The following is a 25109-nucleotide window of genomic DNA, read 5'->3' as shown; positions in this document are numbered from 1 at the left end:
CTGCTTCGCTAAATAAAGCATTCAAATATGTCTTAAGTGTTTTGGTCATTAGCCTTTAATGGATGGTTTGTGCTGTGAATTTTTCAAACTTGTTACGCATTTTCTGGTCTGGTTGCTGAGACAATGGCACCAAATCGTTACAAATTTTTGATTCGTATAGTTTGGAATTAATTGCTTACCAAAGTCATTTGGAATAGTGATCATTATCTTTCTTTCACAGAGTGAAAAAGCCCTTGTGCTGTGATTCTTTTGAGTGAAACAAGAGCATAAAAAATTGGTGGCTGTGTGGATTTGCACTACCCTTGGGTGTCTGTGGTTTCATCTGTCACTTTGTCACACACCTGAAGAGCACCCTGCGGAGACCAGTTAAACATTTGCGTCCTTGAGCACGAGTAGGCTAAGTTAGCCTGGCTGTCAGCTGACAGTCCCTTGCCTGCGCAAGCCCATCACCCTGGCTTCTGGATGTGTGCTTCTCTCCGCAAACCTGCACACACTCTGCAGTGTTTATAGTCCATCTACGTTCATTTTGAGGATTTGGGGCACAGGTTCAAGAACTTAAATCGCTTTAAATGTGCTGTCCTTTGGAAGCCCATTTCATAAGGGATAGCACATAGCCACCAGTATTTGCTCCAAGAATGTTGGGGAAATTGTGTTTGGCCTGCATAAATTTTAGTCTCTAGAAAGAAACATACCACAAGATTTTTTTTACGTGGAATATAGGTGCAATGGAGGTTCACATGATCTTAGTCACCAGTCCACCCATGCAGCTGGTGGAAATACTTGCCCCAGCTGTTGGTTAATCTGTTCAACCAGCCTGAAAACCCCACAGCAATCTAAATTTAACCAGATTGAACAAAATAAAAACAAAAGCCATTGAGCTTTTACAAAAATCGCTGGGAAAACGTAAACTCTTGAGATGAGAACATATCTTGGTACTGCTGTATGCTTTGTACAATTTCCATCAAGAAATTCCAAGCCTTATTATAAATTTTTAGGTGTTTTCTTCCTTTCTGCAACTCTTCTCCCAGGCCATTGGAACATTCACGTTTGCCAATTGAAAGTAAAATGATAAATAAAAACAAACAAAGCACAAGAGATTCTACAGATGCAGGCAATCTTGAGCAACACAAAATACTGGAGGAAGTCAACAGGTCAGGTCTTATCTCTGGAAGAAAATTCGTAGGCCGCGCACTTTGTTTTCTTAGTGTTTACAAACTAGCAATACAGCTTTCTTTATAACAGCAGTGTGTAAAGAAGCCTGACGAAACTCTTCAGCTCCTTGCACCTGGTTCCACTGTTCAATAGTACAGCTTCTCTCAATAACGGAGCCATTATCCTGAGGCCACGCTCACAATGTATAGTTTCGTCAACCAGGAAATTGTCCGGATTGATTACTTAACCTTTGTCGTCCAACCTCCCCCAGCACAGCTGAACCCTTTGCGTGCCCACAGAATACCGCACTTCCTGTGTCTGACTGGCGTGAAACTGGGACTTCACAGTGGGTGTGGAGAGAGATTTACCAGCTGCCAACTTGCAGAAAGTTGTGCCCTCCAGCCCCGGGATTCCCTGGCTCCTCAATATAATGACACTTTCTTGGGACTACTGCCCCTATGCTGCCACCAAGAGTTTTGTAAAATGTTCCATGAGTCAGGTTGTCCATACTGACCAAGAATTTCTTGGTGCTGTACCTATACTCCACTCACTCGCATAAAACAAACCCACATGTGTAAATAAATTATAACATTTTACTTTATTGAATGTGTGAACTTTAGTAAAACAACTGAGACGTCTAGACACCCCACTAGACGCTAAGTCTAGTCGGACCTGACTCCAGATCGGCAACCTGGTTCTCGCAGGTTGTGTTGGTTCTTAACGCAAATGATGCATTTCACTGTATGTTTCGGTGGACGTGTAATAAATAAATTAACCTGAATCTGAACCCAATCCAAACTGGACCAGCAGTGGTTCCGTGCTTCTGAAATAACCCCGGGGTTAAACAAGCGTGCTCTTTAATACGTCGACTTGCAGCGGTGGCGACATTTCCCCATTTGAAACTGCAAATGAAGCGTCAGTTACCGCAGCGTCCATCGGTTTAAACTCGTGGGTGAGAGCCACGGGAACGATTGACTTACTTAACCTCTGAAAGGAAACCAGAGCAAAAAGTTACCTTAGATTCAAGTGAAGCCTAGTCTTAAGACACTGGAAATATCCGAGAACTATGTATGAATGGGCTGCACATGTATTGATTAAATCAAAGGGCAGTTCTGCTTATTAAGGCAAAAAGCATTAAACTATACAACAATCATTTTCCATCCTTGGCACCAGTGATCCAGCTTAACCACAGGCTTGCAGAGGACTCAGATTTTCATAAAACAGTCTTCTCTCAGATAATTGGAGCATTCACATTTATGCCAATTGAAACTAAAGCATATATCTCAATTTCCTCATTTTTTCAAGAATGTATCTGCTCCCCCTTTAAATGCTCCCAGTGACTGAGCATCTGCAACCCCCCCGGGGATTCACCACCCACAGCAGGAATTCAGGGTCTGTGGACTGGAAAAATTGTGTTGGTTAACATCACATCAACAGTTAATACTGAGTAGATCCAGCTATGTCCAGATGCAGGAGTCTGAATGAAGAGATAGTAACAGCGCAAAAAAAAAACAGAAGTAAAGGCAGTAGAAGAAGAGCCCAGCATCATGGGGGGCTTGAAATCCATGAAGATAGTTCATAGAAACATAGAAAATAGGTGCAGGAGTAGGCCATACGGCCCTTCGAGCCTGCACCGCCACTTATTATGATCATGGCTGATCATTCAACTCAGAACCCCGCCCCAGCCTTCCCTCCATACCCCCTGACCCCCATAGCCACAAGGGCCATATCTAACTCCCTCTTAAATATAGCCAATGAACTGGCCTCAACAGTTTCCTGTGGCAGAGAATTCCACAGATTCACCACTCTCTGTGTGAAGAAGATTTTCCTAATCTCGGTCCTAAAAGGCTTCCCCTCTATCCTCAAACTGTGGCCCCTCGTTCTGGACTTCCCCAACATCGGGAACAATCTTCCTGCATCTAGCCTGTCCAATCCCTTTAGGATCTTATATGTTTCAATCAGATCCCCCCTCAATCTTCTAAATTCCAACGAGTACAAGCCCAGTTCATCCAGTCTTTCTTCATATGAAAGTCCTGCCATCCCAGGAATCAATCTGGTGAACCTTCTTTGTACTCCCTCTATGGCAAAGATGTCTTTCCTCAGATTAGGGGACCAAAACTGCACACAATACTCCAGGTGTGGTCTCACCAAGGCCTTGTACAACTGCAGTAGTACCTCCCTGCTCCTGTACTCGAATCCTCTCGCTATAAATGCCAGCATACCATTCACCTTTTTCACCGCCTGCTGTACCTGCATGCCCACTTTCAATGACTGGTGTATAATGACACCCAGGTCTTATTGCACCTCCCCTTTTCCTAATCGGCCACCATTCAGATAATAATCTGTTTTCCTATTTTTGCCACCAAAGTGGATAACTTCACATTTATCCACATTAAATTGCATCTGCCATGAATTTGCCCACTCACCCAACCTATCCAAGTCACCCTGCATCCTCCTCACTGCTAACACTGCCACCCAGCTTCGCGTCATCCGCAAACTTGGAGATGCTGCATTTAATTCCCTCATCCAAGTCATTAATATATATTGTAAACAACTGGGGTCCCAGCACTGAGCCTTGCGGTACCCCACTAGTCACCGCCTGCCATTCTGAAAAGGTCCTGTTTATTCCCACTCTTTGCTTCCTGTCTGCTAACCAATACTCCACCCACACCAATACCTTACCCCCAATACCGTGTGCTTTAAGTTTGCACACTAATCTCCTGTGTGGGACCTTGTCAAAAGCCTTTTGAAAATCCAAATATACCACATCCACTGGTTCTCCCCTATCCACTCTACTAGTTACATCCTCAAAAAATTCTATGAGATTCGTCAGACATGATTTTCCTTTCACAAATCCATGCTGACTTTGTCCGATCATTTCACCGCTTTCCAAATGTGCTGTTATCACATCCTTGATAACTGACTCCAGCAGTTTCCCCACCACCGACGTTAGGCTAACCGGTCTATAATTCCCCGGTTTCTCTCTCCCTCCTTTTTTAAAAAGTGGGGTTACATTAGCCACCCTCCAATCCTCAGGAACTAGTCCAGAATCTAATGAGTTTTGAAAAATTATCACTAATGCATCCACTATTTCTTGGGCTACTTCCTTAAGCACTCTAGGATGCAGACCATCTGGCCCTGGGGATTTATCTGCCTTCAATCCCTTCAATTTACCTAACACCCCTTCCCTACTAACATGTATTTCCCTCAGTTCCTCCATCTCACTGGACCCTCTGTCCCTTACTATTTCTGTAAGATTATTTATGTCCTCCTTCGTGAAGACAGAACCAAAGTAATTATTCAATTGGTCTGCCATGTCCTTGCTCCCCATAATCAATTCACCTGTTTCTGTCTGCAGGGGACCTACATTTGTCTTTACCAGTCTTTTCCTTTTTACATATCTATAAAAGCTTTTACAGTCCGTTTTTATGTTCCCTGCCAGTTTTCTCTCATAATCTTTTTTCCCTTTCCTAATTAAGCCCTTTGTCCTCCTCTGCTGAACTCTGAATTTCTCCCAGTCCTCAGGTGAGCCACTTTCTCTGGCTAATTTGTATGCTTCTTCTTTGGAATTGATACTATCCCTAATTTCTCTTGTCAGCCACGGGTGCACTACCTTCCTTGATTTATTCTTTTGCCAAACTGGGATGAACAATTGTTTAACCCCTTTAAAACCTTTAAATGCTTGCCATTGCATATCCACCGTCAATCCTTTAAGTGTCATTTGCCAGTCTATCTTAGCTAATTCACGTCTCATACCTTCAAAGTTACCCCTCTTTAAGTTCAGTACCTTTGTTTCTGAATTAACTATGTCACTCTCCATCTTAATGAAGAATTCCACCATATTATGGTCACTCTTACCCAAGGGGCCTCTCACGACAAGATCGCTAATTAACCCTTCCTCATTGCTCAAAACCCAGTCCAGAATAGCCTGCTCTCTAGTTGGTTCCTCGACATGTTGGTTCAAAAAACCATCCCGCATACATTCCAAGAAATCCTCTTCCTCAGCACCTTTACCAATTTGGTTCACCCAATCTACATGTAGATTGAAGTCACCCATTATAACTGCTGTTCCTTTATTGCACACATTTCTAATTTCCTGTTTAATACCATCTCCGACCTCACCACTACTGTTAGATGGCCTGTACACAACTCCCACCAGCGTCTTCTGCCCCTTAGTGTTACGCAGCTCTACCCATATCGATTCCACAGTTCATGGGGAATGAAGATAAATATTTCTTTCAAGACCAGATCAGTCCCAGTGCAGGGATTTGACCCGACACATTGACAGTTTCCTACCAAATATTGGCCAGCCTGCTGAGTTCCTCCAGCAGATAGTTTGTTGCTCCAGATTCTAGCATCTTGCAGTCTCTTGTGTCTCTCTTGTAGAGATTGGTTGCTTGGGGGGGGGGGGGGGGATCAGGTGGACAGTAAATATCTAGGAATAGTGGTGAAATGGTTGGGAAGCAATAAAAGGTAAGGAAACATTGGCTAAGTGTTAGAATGCAAGAGCTGTTGAAAGTTTGTAAAGATGTTCTATTAAAGGTATTTTCCATGCTATTACAGTACTTGGCTGTGGATTACACGAGTAAGAATCTAAAGCATCACATGAACAGAATTGTCATTCTGAGTTGTTGGATTCACTGCTGATAATGAGAATTTCATTACTGCGGATATCAAACCTTCACAGATTCCATACTAACCTCCAGAAAAAAAACCTAAAGAAAGTCTTTCAAAATCTAAGCCTGAATTATTTGTGGAACAGAAACAGGGAAAATAGAAACAACTGGAAATTGAGAAGTTTAAATGCTGGAAATGAACACTCTACCTCCAGCATTTGGGAAGAAAATTTGCTGTTAACTGGAACCAGAAGACAAACAAACTAAACCCAGTGAAGAAGATAAGACAGAGGCTTAAAATAAACATGGTAATGTATAGAAAACACTTCTCCCTCCCATCTGATGATGCTGAAGTCTCAATTTTCAGTCATTTAAAGTAAAACCTGCTGGCCTCTCTCACAGAGAATAGTCCAACAGTTGAGGTTTCAGGATACTTTCTGCAATGTCTGAAAACTTCAGGCTGATATAGGAAGGTATTCTTATTTCACGATGCTATGAACATGATCATGGATGAAACAAATATCTAACGGGGATGTCATGAACAGAGCAAACACAAAAAGAGAAATAATGTATGAGATCATGAAAAGGCAACGTGACTTCTTTGGACGTGTGATTAGGAAAGAGGAGTTAGAATGCACGGTAATTATGGGAAAGATTGAAGGGAAGAAAGCAAGAGGAAGGCAAAGACAAATGATGATGGAGACAGCAGCCAGGGAACTGGAAATGAATACCAATGAATTGATCCACTTGACCTGAAACAGGAGTGTGTGGGCCATGGCAGTCAAATCTCAAACTGGGCACGGCACCTGATGATGATGATGAACATGATTGGCAGCACAATGAGAGTGCATTCTGATTGGTTGCATCACAGTCTCCAGCACACAGAATCGCAGGAAGCTCTAGACGGGCAGCCAGCTCCGTCACAGGCACAACCCTCCCCCACCCTCAGAGACATCTTTAGGGGGAGGCTCCTCAAGGAGGTGGCATCCCTCACGAAGGACCCTCACTATCCAGGTTACTACCATCAGGGAGGCGGTACATGAGCCGGAAGACCTAAACTCAACAATTCAGTAACAACTTCTGACATCAGATTTCTGACCAGTCCATTGACACTTCTTCATTATTCCTTTCCATCTGCACTCTGCAATTTGCTGTCATTTTATGTCTTGTCACTGTGCTGCTGCCACAAAGCAAAAAAAAATCAAGTCACTTGAGTCACTTTGATAGTAAATCTGATTCTGATTTTGAAAGTAATTCTCCAGGTGAGCTGGAAAGGAAGGAGTGAGAAGACATGTTGGACATAAAGGGAAAGTGAAGCCCTCGCCATGGAGAGCTGGAAAGCCCAAAATGAACTGCACAGCAACTGTGAGGTTAAAGAACATTAAGGACACTAACGAGGCAACATCAGCTCCAAAGACGTACCGTGTAATATCACTTTGCCCATCACAATATTGGGAAAATGTTATCCTTACAGATAAAAAGAAAGATATCAAGTTTGCTGAATTAAAAATAGAGAATGCTGGAAAGGCCCTGAAGAGAGAAAAGCCACCTTAACATCTTGGCTGTAAATCTGAGCTAAGAGAAGGCCCACAGGTTACACCTTCCCTTTATTCAATTCTCTTTTCAGGTCCGGTTTTTTTTCCAGCTGTAATTCACATCATCAAGAGAATCAAAACAAAAGATATTATTTCAAAAAATTATTACATTAAGTAGAAGGTGTTATTAAAAATATCTTAGATGCTAATGAAGCAAAACAGTCTCCCTGGGTTTGAATTCAGTTGCTAATCTGGGGAGCCCTGATTGCAATGAGGTGGCGCCACCAGGTGGCCATTTTGGGTAAGTATCTCCCAGTGCCTTCAAGTGAGGACACACTGTTCCTTATGTGAGCTCACAGTCATATTACTATTAATTTTTAAATGGCATGCTAATGAGTTTCTGCATCTCTGGTCCTCTAATCACTTAGAGATGAGGCAATGTTTTTAAATCATAGTTGCAAATCTTCTTCACTTTATTTTTCAAAGGTTGGTGGAGTCGATCTTTGGTTTTAAAGCAGGGGAGGGGGCTGATTCATGATAAGCAAAGGGGTGAAAGGTTACCAGCAGACACGAGAACGCAGAATGGAGGTTACAGTCAGATCAGTTTAGGTCTCAATAAATGGTGGTGCAGGTTATACTTCATTCTGCATTGTCACTGTTTTCCTTGTTCTACCTCAATGCACTGTGTAATGATTTGATCTGTATGGAGAGCATACAAGACAAGCTTTTCACTGTATCTTGGTACATGTGACAATAATAAACCAATTGCAGACTTGAAAGGCTGAGAGACCTACTCCTGCTCCTAATTTGTACCTGTGTCGATCTCAGGAAGCCATTTTCTGAGAAATCTGATCACCAAGTGCCACTTGGCTTAAGTTCAAAGTAACTTTATTATCAAAGTATGTATATATTATACAGCCTCGAGATTTGTCTCCTTACAGGCAGATACAAAAGAAACCCAAAACAACCCATTAAAAAAAGAACATTAAACACCCAATCTGCAGAGGAAAATACAACAAATCATGCAAACTCCACCTAATCCAGAGAAAATTATGTGCTGTGTGCAACTGCTCTCTGATCAAAATATGGCAGGTGTGAAAATCAGCTGAGGCGTTGTGCTGAGATTCACCCATGGCTGATTTGTGTGATGATGTTATTCCCTGTATGCAGGGGACACAGCTCAGTATCTTGGACCACACATACAAAATGCTGGAGGAACCCAGTAGGCCAAGCAGTCAACATTTTGGGCCGAGAAACTTCTTCACGAGTCCCAAAGAAGGGTCTTGGCCTGAAACATCAACTGTTTACTCTTTTCCATAGACGTTGCCTGACCTGCTGAGCTCCTCCAGCATTTCGTGTGCGGTGCTTTGGAATTTCCAGATTCTCCTCTGCCTGTCAACATCCTGGAGGTCATTGGGTACTCCTGGGGAAACCATGATCACAGTCCTATAGCGATGAGTTCAGGTAACAAAATATTTGCCAAAATAAATCTATGTGCCTCTCTTCCTTTACCTTCATTGACTTGTCCCTCCTTTCTACTGACCTGCTGTCCCCTCGGAGAGGAGGGGAGAGGGAGAACTGAAACAGGTCCCTTGGTCCATCCCGACTATAACGCATCCATTTTTACCCTAACCCCTTCTCCAACCAGTCCTCCCAGAATCTACCACTTATTTACACACGAGGGCAACTTACCAACAATCACTTGTTTATGGGGAAGTGGGAGGAAATTAGAACACCCAGAGGAAACCAGTGTAGTTGCAGGGAGAGTGTGCAGACTCCACACAAACAGGCAGCAGTGGAGGTCGGAATTGAACCGGGGTCACTGGAACCATGAGGCAGTAGATAAACCACTGTTATACAGTTGGTCTCCAACCTACCCCTTCCTTCTCTCCACAAGTGCATATCTTCTCCCTGATACCCACGCATCACTGGAGCTGTTGTTAGACCTGATATTCACCTCTCCAGAACAAGCATTGAGCTGTCCAGATACCCGATGGGTCAGTGGATCCACCCAAATATGTACTCGGCTCAGGACTTTGACAGACTCCCAAGTGAGGAAGACTGTGCAGGACACTAACATTTTGTTTTAAGGATAAGACCATTATAAGGCCAGCATTTATCTTACATCCCTAAACTTCCCTCGTGAAGGTATCGGTGAGTGACCTTGAAAAGCTGCAGTCCATGTGGTGAAAGGTTCCATCTGGTCCTGGGATTGGACGTCGGTGTGGGCAGGAGGCTCATGGACCAGTGAATGGGCAAGGCCAGAGCTTGAGCTGGAGTTTGGGGTCCTGTCATCGGCTAGTCCTAGGGTTGACACCAAAGATCGAAGCCCAAAGCTTGAGCGGAAGTCCAGATGTCGAAGCCTGGAGACTGGAGCTACCTGTCTAGGAGTTGGAGGACTATTTGTGTGGATGAGTGGGTGGGAGGGAGAAAAGGGGGGTTTGTTATTTTGTTGCTTGTTCTGTTCTGTTGTTTTTTTTGTGTGTGTTTGGTGGTGTTCTGCTGAGTACCGTGGGCATGCAATGTTGGCGTTAGAATATGTGGCAATACTTGCAGGCTGCCCCCAGCACATCTTTAGGCCGTGTTGATTGTTAATGCAAATGACACATTCGTGTATCCGGATCTGAACATCTCTGCAGTGCTGGGGAAAGGGAGTTCCAGGGTTTGGACCCAAGGACCAGCAAAATGGTTCCATACCAGACTGGTATGTGACTTGCAAGGGAATCACCTGGGTGATGGTGTTCCTTTGGCCTCCTGGGTGTTAGAGTTCATAGCTCTGGGTGGGTGACAGCAGCCTATTTTGTAGATGGTGTTCTGGTTGGGTGGCAGAGGGAATGAACGTTTGGGGTGGAAGAAGTGGGAATTGGTTTATTACTGTCACATGTACTGAGATACAGTGAAAGGCCCACGTTCAATACTGTTCATTCAAATCAAATCATTACAGAGTGTGTTGAGGCCGTACAAGGTAAAATGATGACAATTCAGAATAAAGCGTAAAAGCTCGAGAGAAAGTTCAGTGCAGGTAAAGTGCAAGATCATAGCAAAGTAGACTTTGAGGTCAAGAGTCCATCTTATCATACCGGGGAACTGTTTAATAGTCTTATAACTGTGGGGCAGAAGCTGCCCTGGTGCCTGGTGGTCTGTGCTTTCAGTCCTTTGTATCTTCTGCTCCATGGAAGAAGGGAGAAGGGAGACTATCCAGGGTGGGGGGGGGGGGGGTGGTCTTCTTTTTCCTGGGTGGCTCTGCATTCACATCTAGGCGAGTTAAAGTATTCCATCACAGGACTCCTCTGCAGATGGTGAAAGGGTTTTGGGGTAGCAGGAGCTCACTGCTGGTTACCCAGCTTCTGCTCTGCACTTGCAGCTGTGGCGTTTATGTGGCTGGTCTGTCCGAGTTTCTGATCAATGGATGCGGATGGTGTGGGACTTGGAAATGAATGCCCAGGAAAGATGGCAAGACTTTCTCTTGTTAGAGATGACGACTGCCTGGCACTTTCCTAGCACAGTTATTACTTGGTATTTATCAGCCCGTGCCTCGGCTCGCTCTACGTGGGCATGGACTGCCTCCTTGTCTGAGGAGCTGTGAGTGCAATTGAACATTGTGCAGTTCATCAACAAAAACCCTCACTTCTGCCCCTTCGAAGGAAGGTCCTTGATGTGCAGTTGAAAATGTCTGGGCCTAGGACACTGCTCTGAGACTGAGCATAAAACTATTCAATCCATGCTAACTTTCACATCCTCCTGTCCTACTGTATCATCTCCATCTAACCCGTCCTGTGGCATGACCCAGTATTTCCAGGGAAGTGTTCCAGTTTCTTCGATGTGGATTGGACCCTTTTAACAACAGCCATCATTTGCACTGAAGAAACTCTGTTGACGGAAAGGAATATTCTCAAAGTATTCTCAACAAAGTTTGTCATTTACCCACAGAAGGAGATGTTAGCATGGATGAACAAAAGCGTGGCCAGACGGCTAGGTCTTAAACTTCTGGTTAAGATGGCGCTACTAAATGCTAAAAAGATAAAAAAATCCAACAAAAAACATCACTAAAAACACCTCTTCTCAGGTAATTTGTGTTAAATTAGTTCTGCAAACAGTGGAGGGGCGAGCAATGGCAAGGCGAGTTCAGAGGATGAGCCAAGACATGTTGCAGAATCGTTGCAAATGGAGTTCTGATGCCGATATGAACCGCCTGGGTGTGAGGTTGGACTGCTCTGGCTGCCAAGCTGATCTGGTGCTTGAGAGTGGCTTCGGGCTGGGCGGCGAAATCTGGGCCCAGAGCGAGCACTGGGCCGTGTGGTCTAGGCGTGGAGCCTTTCGCGGCAGCTGGGTCCTAGTGAGAGGTACGATTTGCTGTCTAGACAATTTAAACGCCAGCCCAGATCGGAGGCAAGAGCCAATTTCACTCACTCTCCACGTTGTTCACTCCTCTCTGCAGGGTGCTGGAGCCTTCTGCTGCCTATTGTTTGATCAATTTAAATGCTGACTCGGACTGAAAAGACAGGGTATCAGGATCCAAGATGAGAGCTTTTTCTCCATGATGGTCACTCCTCTCTCCATGGCGCTGAGGCTATGAGAACTGCCCAGCTGCTGTGATCCATGCCACTAATATGACGAACCGATAAGTGAGGCTTTGGGCCTACTCCGGGCTGCTTTGAGGTTCGGATCTGAGGCCTCAATTTTGGTTCAGAATGTTGCTGTTCTCTTCAATTGTTTGCATGGTTTGTATTTTTTTCCTTTCTCTTGCGCATCAGGTGTTGGTCTTTTATTTTAATTTTTTTTCTTTAATCAGGTTCTTTTGGGTTTCTTGCTTTGAGGCTGCCTGTGAGCGAACAAATCTCAAGGTTGTGTAATTTATACAGTTTTTGACAATAAATGTACCTGAATCTTGAGGAGTGAATGAGGAAGGAAGCAGGCAGATGGAGTGGTTTAGGGAGAAGTTCTCGAGCTTGGGGCTTTAACATTGGTCAAAGTTGCTGCTTGGTTCAGGGATGGGCGAGAGGTTCTATTTCCCCAGAGGCCCGCCGAGCTGCTGAGTGCTTCCAGCATTTTGTGTGGAAGTGCAGACGAGCTGGCTTTCACGGCTGTCTATGGCCACCGACGCCTGCTGCTGGGGCAACTCACCTGGCAGAAGGAGCCTTTGGATGTGAGCAGTGTGTGGAGAGCCCCAGTCGGGATCCAAACCAGCGAAGCGAGGGTGATGATCCAACCGAGGCTCTGGGCCCACTCTGGGTAGCTGTAGGTGCCGTAACGTACAGTCTCAAAGTCGAGGACAATGCACACAGCAAGGACCTGAGGGGGGGATGAAGAGGACCAAGGAATTAAAGATCCAAAACATCCAAATTCATGCAGTATTCTGCCACAGTCTTGGGGAGGGAGAAAAGTAATTCTGGATGATTATATTTCACGTTAGGGGATCTTAATAGTGAGGGGCAAAAGAACTTGCAGAAACCAAAATATTGCTGGCGGACTGATGGAATGGCCAGAGCTTCTGCGAGGAGCCTGTCCACGAAGCAGATTCGCAAACTGTGCGTAGCATCAATCCTGGCAGCTGCCTTGGAAGGACATTGATGCTTCTAGTAATAAGCATAGATAAAACAATTTAACTGAGTAACATAGTGAGACCAGAGTGGAATTAAAAAATCGATATAAAGCAATACAAGTTAAATTAGCTGGACCCACTAATGCGGCTCCTTATGACATGGAGGAGGCCATTCAGCCTATCAAGTCTACACTGTCTGTCAGAGCAAATCTATCAGTCCTGATCCCCTACTTATTTTCCTTGTGACCCATTCTGTCTCCCGCACCCATCCACTTCCCCTTTGGGTTCTTTCGCTTCCAAGTCTGGTCGCTTCCAGCAGCCATTCGTTCCACCTGCATGTCCTTGTGGCCTGGGAGGAACTGGAGCACCCCTGCCACTGGCGGGGTATGCAAACTGAAGGCAGACAGCACTCGAGGTCAGAGGCCGAGTCGAGTTGCTGGAGCCGGGTGGCAGGGGCCCCACAGCTTCGCCATTCCAAGCTTTTTTGATTTCATTTCAGGTTTCCGGTATCTATAATGTTTTAAATATTCAACTACTATTTTAAATGACGGCCCCATAGATTTTGTACAGCACAGACCTGGGACCTTTGGCCTACCACATTCAAGCCAAATCTTTGCCCATCAAAAGTCATTGGTTAAAACTAGACTCAAACGCCGCAGGGCCATGTGACATACACTTTAAAATCTTGAACTAGGTAAGGTGAACTTACAAGTACCAGTATGGGAGACAGCACAAGCCAACACACACGGATGTAAATGTTTGGTGGTTTTCCCAGCATCTCTGTGATGTTCTGTGACAGCCGAGAGACACCTTCAAAACAGGAAACCGTCTTTTGTAAAATCACGCTGCAATTTCCACGGGCAATAACTTAACATGTTGCTGGGTCAGGGTGTTTTAAATCAAAAGAACCTGTTCAAAATCAAAACAGGTTTTGTACTCGCCGGCTTTAAATGAACCAGTTTCGTGGCAGGAAGTGTCTGCAAGATTTTGAACAGGTTCTGCAGCAGTTGGAACCACTAAAAGAATTCAGCATCAGTGACAGATTATTCATTCAGTGTGGATCGGAAAAAAAACATCTCCTGCTTGCTGTCAATCGACACTGGCGGACCTCAAGGACGTGTGGTTAGCTCACCGCTCTCCTCTCTCTATAAACTGCGAGTCTAGTTACAGCTCAAACGATATCTGTAAATTTGCCAGTGACACGATTATTGTCGGCAGAATTTCAGATGGTGACGAAGAGGCGTACAGGAGTGAGGTAGGTCAGCGGGTTGAGTGGTGATGTATCAACAGTGTCAGTAAGACCAAAGAATGAATTGTGAATTTCAGGAAGGGGAAGTCAAGGGAACACGCACACCAGTCCAGTCCTCATGGAGGGATCAGAAGAGGAAAGGGTGAGCAGTTTCACCTTCTGAGTGTCAACATCTCTGAAGATCTACCCTGGGCTCAACATTTTGATGCAATTACAAAGAAGGCACGACAAGCAGCTATGTTTCTCTTAGAGTTTGGGAGACTTAATATGTCACCAACTCTTGCAAATTTCCACAGATGTACCATGGGGAGCATTCTACCAGGTTGCATCACCGTCTGGTGTGGAGGGGTGACCGCACAGGATCGGAAAAAGCTGCAGAAAGTTGTAAACTCAGCCAGCACCATCATAGGCACTAACCTCACCAGCATGGAGGACCCCTTCAAAGGGCAGTGTTTTAAAATGTGGCATCAATGGTGAAGGACCCCCATCACCCAGGATCTGCCCTCTTCTCATTGTTACCATCAAGGAAGGGATTCAGGGGTCTGAAGAAACACACTCAACGTTTCAGGAGCAACACACTCGATATGCTGCAGGAACTCAACAGGCCAGGCATCATCTATGGAGAGGAATAAATAGCCGAGGTTTTGGGCCAAGATCCTTCATCGGGACTGGAAAGGAGGGGGGAAGATGTCAGAATGAAAAGATGGGGGGAGTGGAAAGAGGACAAGCCATAAGCTGGAAGGTGATAGGTGAAGCCAGCTCGAGGGGGCGGTGAGGGGGATGAAGTAAGAAACTGGGAGGTGATAGGTGGAAAAGGCAAAGGGCTGAGAAAGAAGGAACCTGATAGGAGAGGAGGGTGGACCATGGGAGAAAGGGAAGGAGGAGGAGCACCAGGGGCAGGTGATAGACCGTCGAGGAGAAGAGGAAGAGGCCGGAGTAGAGAATGGAAGAAAATGGAAAGGGGGTGGGGGAACAAAGTTACCAGAAGGAGAAATCGATGTTCATGCCATCAAGTTGGAGGCTACCTAGATGGAATATGAAGTGTTGCTCCTCCACCCTGAGAGTGGTCTCATCATGGCAGAAGAGGAGGCCATGGACCAACATGTCGGAATGGGAATGGGGATCAGAATTTAAATGATTGCACAGGGAAGGCCTGAATGAATGGCAGAAGGATTGCTAAGTTTCAGGAACAGCTTCTTCCCCTCCACCATCAGATTTCTGAATGGACAATGAACCCATGGACACTACCTCACTATTTTTTTCTTGTTTGCACTACTGTACTTACTTAATTAAAATTTTAATATATATTTCGTATTGTAATTTGCAGTTTTTACTATTATGTGTGGCAATGTACTGTGGCTGCAAAACAACAAATCTGATGACATATGCCGGTGATATTAAACTTGCTTCTGGTTTGCCACTTGTCTGGAAAGATAAGAGCCAGATTACTGCGAGGTTACAGGCATCAGTAGTCCTCACTTTCCTCCTTCAGGAGGCTGTCCGCAGGACTAAACTGCTCAGATAACGTGGAATGAATTAGTACAATGCAATCCCCCGTTTCTGCACATTTCATTTCTCCTAAGAGATCTTGTCTCTGTGAAGATAATCTTGAAATTTGCAGCTAATGTCTGCAAAACACAAACTTTCCCTCAGCAAACTCTTTGATTTAGTTAAGCAAAATACTTCCAAAATGGATAGATAATGGAACTATGTGTGCTATAACATAAAAAAACACTGAATATTCTTGTGTATTAAGCATGATCGGGCTATTTGCAAACAGTGAAAGTTCACTGCCCCTTACTGGGACGTCCCTGCAGATTGAAGGTAACTTAACACCCACTCTAGTTCTGCTGGCTTTGTGATGATTGATGTGGGAGCTACAAACTTCCCACAGAGAGAGGAGGAGCTACTTGATGTTTGTCAGGTGATGTAACCCTTCTCTGTGCATCCAACACAAGACCCTAGGGTTCTCAATATGCTCCTTCCCTACTCTGAGCAGTGATAGGTCCGCAACTCCCAGGAATTAGTGTGGATATGTCATTTTTTCACAGAAGCTGTGAGTGTATCTCTGAGTACCACGAGATCTCTTTCAGTATGGATTACCTGTCCCGGGATCCTGCTGCTGGGCGTGGAGGTGATGTGACACGTCTGCTGTGACTGACTGAGTGTAACTGCGGATGTTGGTCTGGGACGGGACACTGACAGTGATTCACTCATCCTCCCAGTGAGTTTGGAGGATATTGTCGCAATAATGGTGCGTTTCCTGTGCCCTGAGTTCCCTGTGCTAGGTGGCCAAGGTCTCAGGAGGGTAGAGATCACTGTAGGCATCTGGATTGCCAGAGTATTGTGCCAGGTCTGAGGTCCTGACCTTCAAACAGAAAGTAGTGGTTATTTTCAGCTTCAGTCCCTGCTTACATCGAATGGTGGCTCGGGAGATATGAGAACTGCTTTATGTTCTCTAGCATCTTTTATTCTTAGAATTTGTGCAGTGGGGCAGATTCATAGACTTATGTGCCTTCTCCTGTGCTTTGATGAACAAGCTGACAATAGCTTGGAGTTGGCCCTCTATGCATGTGCTCTGTCAGGACTGAAGATCTGGTGATCTTGGACCAGGATCATCCAGGCATCTCAGGACCAAGGAGGTCCTAACTGTTCCTTCTAGATGTTGTTTTTTTTCCCTCTCCCTCTCCCCCCTCTCCCCTTTCTGTCTCTCTTCCCCCGCCCCCCCACCCGCCGTCCGTGTCTCTGTCCCTGTCTGTCCCTGCAAAGTTCACCTCAGGTGCTTGGCTTCACAGGAGTAACTGATCCTGCTTTAATTTTATGGTTGCACATGCAAACTTATGGTTTAATATTGGTGAGAGTGGCTGGGAGTGAGAATGAGAAGGCATATCCTTCCTTAATCCAACTACGTACAGCTATGTGGGCCTCGCTGATTCACTTGGCACAGCCTTCATAGAAACCATAGAAAAACTACAGCACAGAAACAGGCCTTTTGGCCCTTCTTGGCTATGCAGAACTATTTTCTGCCTAGTCCCACTGACCTGCACATGGACCATATCCCTCCATACACCTCCTAACCATGTATCTGTCCAATTTATTCTTAAATGTTAAAAAAGAACCCTCATTTACCACCTCGTCTGGCAGCTCATTCCATACTCCCACCACTCTCTGTGTGAAGAAGCCCCCACTAATGTTCCCTTTAAACTTTTCCCTCCTCAACCTTAACCCATGTCCTCTGGTTTTTTTCTCCCCTTGCCTCAGTGGAAAAAGCCTGCTTGCATTCACTCTGTCTGTACCCATCATAATTTTATATACCTCTATCAAATCTCCCCTCATTCTTCTACGCTCCAGAGAATAAAGTCCTAACCTATTCAATCTTTCTCTGTAACTGAGTTTCTCAAGTCCTGGCAACATCCTTGTAAACCTTCTCTGCACTCTTTCAACTTTCAGATTGAAAATGCTACATTTGTCTCTGGTGCAACCTTTCAGCAGGGCTGCCAGGTATTCATTTTCACCTGCCTTCAACCATTCCCTTTAATTCCTCTTGCCAAGTTTCACTTTTGTCACTTTATCACTTGTTCTCAGAGTCACCTTGTGTACAGATACTCCTGTGTCTAGTTTCACTTTATGTACATGTAACACCCTGGGAAAGGTTTCACTGCTAACGTAACGGTCCTTCTGTAGAAGCAATGTTTGGGTTACGGTCAGAGATAATGGGAGCTTTGCAATGTGAGCCGTCCAATCAGGGGAGCAGGTTTAGATGTAGTGTGCCTGACACCGGTGGGAGCTGGGGTCCTTTGTTCGGCGGGAGATGAAGAGAGAACCGGTCGTGGGATTTGACCCAGTGGGGAACAGTGATTTGATGGAGCAAGGTGCCGGGGTCTACTGAGGATCGGTGGATATGCTTGACTTTTGGAAGAGTTGAGCTCCAACTTGTGCACATTTGACTGTTTAGTTATCATGGGCCCTTTTTAGTTTTTTTTTACTAACCTTTTAGTTAAGATTCATAAATATAATTCCTTTAATCGTATGCAGTGTGCTGTCTGTTACTTCTTGGCACTGGGTTGCAACAGGGTAGCAAATTACCGGGGTTTAGGGTGGTAGGGCTGTCTCAATCTTATGGGTTTGGTGGGACCGGAGCGTGTCTTCCCGAGACTTATGGAGCCAAGGAAACCAGGTGCTTTCATATATATCATCAGTTCATGTTTATAAGCTAATCTTACGTATATACGGCCACACTCAGAGTATCACTTGTACATGGTCTTTTATAGGGTTGTTTCATTGTGTTTTTGTTTACTGTGCTCTTTCAGCTCACTGGTTTCTTTTGATGCTGCACCGGATCCAGAGCAACAATAATTTTGATCTCCTTTGCACTCTTGCACTGGAGAATGACAATGAAATAATCCTGAATATTGAATCTTATCCTGGCTGCCACCTGACTGTGAGCAGGATGCACTAGGTTCTGTGCAGGTGCAGCTGTCGTCCCTGTATGATCGGGGGCGGCTGGGGTAGCTCGATTAAGCACCCGCCTTCTCCAGCACACAGATCGTGGCTGCTGTGAGAAATCATTCAATATGACATCCTTCTCAGGGTCCTGAGTTGTGATTGTCCCTTCCAGTGGCTTCCCAGTGTACGTCACCTTAATAGTTCCAGCGCAGTGGGGTAAACTCAGGGGAAGTCTATGCATTACAGGAGGATAAATTTAATTTAATTCCCATACCGATCAGGGTAAAAACATTGTTTTCCATTGCTTGATAGGTTTTGCCATGACAGTGATTACACCAACTGCTTTCCGGCCAGGGACTGCTGCATGTTATGCATTTGATACCAATCAATTTGATCAAATCTACAACGTCTGTATATTGACAATAAGACTGACAGTGACTTACCATAAAGCCAACAAACTGCGAGCACCTCACAAAAGGTGAGGAAAACGATGGATATTTGGGCGGTGTAATGATCCAGGAGCTGGAAAACGTAAATCCCACCCTGAAACAACATGATGTTTGAGGCATGTGATGGAGACAGGATGTTACAGGTGTGCCAATGCTCAACTGAAAGATACCAAGATTAAATTAAAACTCACAAAAATATTGAAAGAGTGGAGGAAGACCATTAGACACAAATAAGCATAATTGATAGACGATTGTTAATACATCCCTCTGTAAGATGAGGTATACAAAGCCATAAGACATAGGAGCAGAATTAGGCCATTTGGCCCATCAAGTCTGTCCCGCCATTGCATCTTGGGTGATTTATAATCCCTCTCAACTCTATTCTTCTGCCTGCCCCCTGTAATCTGTGACACCCATACTAATCAAGAACCTATCGATCTCCGCCTTAAATATAGTCAACGGCTTGGCCTCCACGATCGTCTGTGGCAATGGATCCCACAAATTCACCACCCACTGGTGGCTAAAGAAATTCCTCCCCATCTCTATTTTAAAGGGACGTTGTTGAATTCTGAGGCTGTGTTAGCCTCCCCCACGATATGAAACACCCTGCCCACGTCCATATAGTGAAAAGAAAGTAAGCTAGTGTATACCCATGGTCATTTTTATTGAAGCATAATTGTCCCTAAATAAAATATAATATATGAATAAGATGAAGCACCAGATGAACAAACCATAAACTGGAATGTGCTCTTCTCCACTGAAAGAGCACTGTACCCTCTTCAATGCAGCCATTTTCCTTTCACGGTCAAAATAGCAAATGATAAGGCACTATGGATTAAAGTGACCGTGGTTTTTATAAATGACCTGGATGAGGAAGTGGAGAGATGGGTTAGTAAATTTGCTGATGATACAGAGGTTGGGGTTGTTGTGTATTGTGTGGAGGGCTGTCAGAGGTTACAGCGGGACATTGATAGGATGCAACACTGGGCTGAGAAGTGGCAGATGGAGTTCAACCCAGATAAGTGTGAGGTGGTTCATATTGGTAGGTCAAATATGATCGCAGAATATAGTGTTAATGATAAGACTCTTGGCAGTGTGGAGGATCAGAAGGATCTTGGGGTCTGAGTCCATAGGACACTCAAAGCTGCTACAGGTTGACTCTGTGGTTAAGAAGGCTTATGGTGCATTGGCCTTCATCAACCATGGGATTGAGTTTAAGAGCCGAGAGGTAATGTTACAGCTATATAGGACCCTGGTCAGGGCCCACTTGGAGTACTGTGCTCAGTTCTGGTCACCTCACTGCAGAAAGGATAGAAAGGGTGCAGAGGAGATTTACAAGGATGTTGCCTGGTTTGGGGAGCATGCCTTATGAGAATAGGTTGAGTGAACTTGGCCTTTTCTCCTTGGAGCGATGGAGGATGAGGGGTGACCTGATAGAGGTGTATAAGATGATGAGAGGCTTTGATCATGTAGATGGTCAGCGGCTTTTCCCCAGGGCTGAAGTCGTTACCATGAGAGGACACAGTTTTAAGGTGTTTGGAAGTAGGTACAGAGGAGATATCAGGGTAAGTTTTAATGCAGAGAGTGGTGAGTGCATGGAATGGTCTGCTGGCGAATGCGGTGGTGGAGACGGAAATGATAGGGTCTTTTAAGGGACTCCTGGATAGGTACATGGAGCTTAGAAAAATAGAGGGCTATGGGTAACCCTAGGTAATTTCTAAAGTAAGTACATGTTCGGCACGGCATTGTGTGACAAATGGCCTGTATTGTGCTGTAGGTTTTCTATGTTGCTATGATTCCATGGTGGAATGATTCAGATAAGTATCTTTCACTGACTGGGAGGATTTGTATTATAATGATGTCATTTGAATCAATGGAAATGAAATGTGGATATCTGTTCTAACTTGGGGCATTTGGGTAGAAATTCTAGATAAGATTACAGGGAAAGAAGAGGCTGTTGACTAAAATAAGCTGCAAATTCGTAGAACAGTTTGACATTTACGATAGGCTCACATTCCCAACTCAAATGTTCATTATTATTCAATAGTATAATTAAGCCCACTTAAAATTGTGCAAATATTAAATTATCAAAGTGTTTGTAGTCAGATGCCTGCAGCAAAAATATCTGATTCATCGTGACTGAAAAATGAACAAAAGGTTGACGGAGATTCCTGTTCAAAGGTGCTGTGGGGCCCAGCATCAGAGATAAATGTTTCAAACACACTGTGAGCAGGAAAGGGGAAAAAAAACAATTTGGAGGTTGGTACCATCAAAAGGGAAGGTTGTGTTAATCATATTGTTACAGGTGTGGTTTTCTTTGGATTACAAGAAAAGGATGCCTAGGGAGAGAGAACAGCTGCTGTAGTTGAGAGTTAAGTCATGGAAATGACACCCTGTGAGGAACCAGATGCAGAATAACCTGAGTGGTCATAAGATTTAGGAACAGGATTAGGCCATCTGGCCTGTTGAGCCTGCTCCATCATTCAATAAGATCTTGGCTAATTGAAGTTCAAAGGCTCATTTATTATCAAAGTAGGTATGCAGTATACAACCCTGAGATTTGTCTTCTCCAGATAGCCAGAAAACAAAGAAAACCATGGAGGTCATTCAAAGAGGAACATCAAACCCTCCCACACAGACAAAACTAAAAAAATCACAACACAGTTGTTAACACCCCCCCCATGTGAAAAGAATTCCCAACTCAACAAGGCTGTTGACTTAGTTCCACCTACTTGCCTTTTACCCGTAACCCTTAATTCTCCTGCTATGCCAAGATCTAGCTAGCTGTGATTGAAATATATTTAATGAGGTAACACCTACTGCTTCCCTTGAGCAGAGAATTCCACAGAATTTACTTTTTGGGTAAAACAGTTTCTCCTCATATCTCGCAAACACGAGGTAATCTGCAGATGCTGGAATTTCAAGCAACACACATAAAAGTTGCTGGTGAATGCAGCAGGCCAGACAGCATCTCTAGGAAGAGGTACAGTTGACGTTTTGGGCCTAGACCCTTCGTCAGGACTAACTGAAAGAAGAGCTAGTAAGAGATTTGAAAGTGGGAGGGGGAGGGGGAGATCCGAAATGATAGGAGAAGACAGGAGGGGGAGGGATGGAGCCAAAAGCTGGACAGTCGATTGGCAAAAGGGATATGAGAGGATCATGGGACAGGAGGCCTAGGGAGAAAGAAAGGGGGAGGGGGAAGCCCAGAGGATGGGCAAGGGGTTTTAGTGAGAGAGACAGAGGGAGAAAAAGGAGAGAGAGAAAAATCTATTCCCATGAACTTTGAAGCTATGTCCCCTAACTTGGCATGGTAAGTTCCTTCTCAAGCGATCTGCACTTGAAGGATAATAATGCTTAGAGTTAAAAGAGTAACCGGTAAGGCAGCTGAAAACTTGAGGGGAGAGAGGGTCTGGCAGCTGAATCTAAAGGTTTAAGTGTGTAAGATACAGCAGAGAGAGGTCCTATAAGAGAGGAGAAACTCTCAACATTTCATATCATGTCTTTGATAACATCATGCAACTTCATATGTGTTATAATTTATATTGCCTATATTTGCATTATTTTATTTGTGGTGTTTGGCCAGTTTTTAATAAACTCCTTAAAGGGGTCCTGAGTGGTGCTGCTCTCTGAGACTTATCCCAGAGAACAGCTTCAGAGTGAACTCAGAAAAAAGATTGTTATAGGAGAAAACTACTCACATATTTCACTCAAAGCAGCAAATGCTAGGATAAAAGAGACAGCTTCCCTGGTAGTTGGATCCAAGTAAGCTCATCTAACATTGTGGAGATTAAAACCCATTCATGGGTTGATTGAGTGATGGTTGATGGAAGACATTTACCTGGGTCACATTTGGAATTCCTAAAAGGAAAGCCACCGCACAGACAACCAAAACCACAAACTCCTTCCTCTTCAGGTATTTTAATAGGTATTTGTTGTGCGTGTCCATGAGGCTTGTCGCCATCACCTCAACCATGGCGAACTGCAGAGTAGGAAGAGAAAAAACAGATGACTTCATGAACATATTTCAAATAATGTTCTTGGTTTCTTGAGGAAGCACATCTGTTGCATTAAAATCCCATTACTTTTATTGCATTGCTAGCAAAGGCAGCATTTATTCCTCATTCCCTACTTGAGCAGTTTACTAGATCATAGCTGAGAGCAGCTAAGTGGTAACCTGAACTACATTTCAAGGAAGATTTGTAGACCTTGGCTTTTGCAACTCATTTCCTGTCCGCCATACTGAGATTTGACTCATAACGTCCCCTAGAAAAAAAGCAAAAAAAAACATATGTTGGACTTCTGAAGTAAAGTAGAAAATGACGGGAACAATCAGCAGACTAAAGTTAACATTATGGCTCAGTCACTGACACAACATCTACAACAAAACTTCTGACATAAAATAAGGATTGATGGAGTTGGGGAGTCACATACTAGCACTGATGAAGAGCAGAAGACAATGATTAGGTAGGCTGACTGTTACTGCTGGAGTGCCACACGATGCAGGGATATGATCACTTCTGCTTGCGATCTCTACTAAAGACTTGGATGAGGACAGACTTGAGCCTTTAGTAGTGTGTTACGGCTGGCTGCTTGAGTTTCTGAGCCCGTGGGTTCTCCATGGACCTCCATCTCCCAGACCAGAAAATCTGCCCACTTGAGCAGCAGGTTAAACCTGAGACATTTACAACAGATAACGAGTCCCAATTTGCTGATAGTACAAAGTGAGGAGATGTGCCCTGTCATCTGATCACATAGAACTGGCTTTCTCTATGCATCCTAGGAAGTTTGATTCTTTCTGCAGCTTCTGGTCATGATTGCACTTACACTTAGAACATGAAGTTCATGTTCTAGGTTGGGCTCACTTCTGCTGTGCTGTCCACTTAAAGTAGAAACCAGAGATTCTGCAGATGCTGGAAATCTTGAGCAACCTGCACTAAATGCTGGAGGTACTCGGAAGAGCAGGCAGCGCCTATGAAGGGAAATGAACAATTGAGGCTTTGGGCCAAAGCCTTTCAAAAGGACATGTTGACCGTTCATTTCCCTCCATGAACTCTGCCTGACCTACTGAGCTCCTCCAGCTTTTTGTGTGTGTGGCTCAGTTAAAGTGTTGCCGCGAGGCTGTACACCATGTTGTTCAGTGTGCTCATCTGCTGCCCTCTTACTTCATTCAGGTTTCAGAAGCTCTACCCTCTCTTCTCAAGCTTGATTTCAAGTGGGTATCAGCCTAGTGTTGAGAACCTGACTGAGATCGGTTCTCTTTATTTTGCTCGCCTCATTCCTCATCCATGCTCCTGACTCACCCATCACCCACCAAGCCTATGACCTTAGCTTGACTCTTCCAACCCTTCCCTCCCTCACGAGCTACTCTCAGGAGCCAAGCCTTGATAGCACAAACCTCACATTCTGAGTCACTGGCAACTTCCCAGTCGCTGATCTCTCTCCCAGTTCAGCAGTGCTCCCTCCCTCAATCACTGATTTCCCCTCAGTCGATTACCCCAAATCAGTGACCACCCCAACATCCAACCATCATCCAATTCATCAACCCTCTCCCCCTCATCGATGTCCCCAACTCAGCCATGCCTGCCGTCAATAGCCAATAGTCAAATCTCATAACCCTAACCCTCTCTTCCTTATTACAACTCAATACACTTGCTGACCGGTGGTGTCATGGTTTCAGCACCGGACTTCAAGGTGAGTGGTCCCAGGTTCAAATCCGGCTGACTCTTTGCTGGGTTAAGCGTTGGAAAAAGAAACAGCAAGGTTGTGCCCGGAAAGGAACAACAATAACTCAACTCAATACAAATACAAAAAGTAAAAGTGAATCATAAATATTATTAAAATTGTACGCCTTCTTTTTTCAGTAGCTGTCAAACATTACTCAGTGAGTAATAAAGATACTGGAGCTAGTTATAGCCTGACATGATCCTAAGGTTGTTGGCTGATTAGGGGAGAGCCATTGAAATGTAAACAGTGTGAGGTGGGAGTGAAACATTCAAAATATAATTATGTCACATTTATAGAAAAAGTAATGCATTTCAGATGCACAGCCAAGATTGGCTTGCCTTCTTAATTAAAAAGATATTTCCTGTTTAATTTTTGAATCTGAGTTGCCTGGAGAAT

General features: G+C 44.5%; 1 protein-coding gene across 3 annotated transcripts in view; it reads right to left on the bottom strand.

Moving 5' to 3' along the window:
- Positions 1–1742: 1742 nt before the first annotated feature.
- Positions 1743–25109, bottom strand: part of si:ch211-283g2.1 (sodium- and chloride-dependent GABA transporter ine) — a 131676-nt gene continuing 108309 nt past the window's right edge. Inside the window, exons 9-13 of one of the 3 annotated variants that reach the window (XM_063031307.1) lie at positions 22828–22968; positions 18984–19083; positions 13555–13655; positions 12428–12595; positions 1743–2139 (exon numbers count right to left, since the gene is read on the bottom strand). In XM_063031307.1, coding sequence (XP_062887377.1) covers positions 1993–2139; positions 12428–12595; positions 13555–13655; positions 18984–19083; positions 22828–22968 — 657 coding nt within the window. In that variant the 3' untranslated portion in view covers positions 1743–1992. Of the gene's footprint in view, positions 2140–12427; positions 12596–13554; positions 13656–18983; positions 19149–22827; positions 22969–25109 lie in introns of all 3 variants that reach the window. The other 2 variants (XM_063031309.1, XM_063031308.1) reach the window with 2 other exon arrangements.

The sequence above is a fragment of the Mobula hypostoma genome, chromosome 23, assembly GCF_963921235.1.
Source record: "Mobula hypostoma chromosome 23, sMobHyp1.1, whole genome shotgun sequence".
Classification (NCBI taxonomy): domain Eukaryota; kingdom Metazoa; phylum Chordata; class Chondrichthyes; order Myliobatiformes; family Myliobatidae; genus Mobula; species Mobula hypostoma.
The sequence above is the reverse complement of the archived record's forward strand: the minus strand, read 5'-3'. Positions and strand labels throughout refer to the sequence as shown.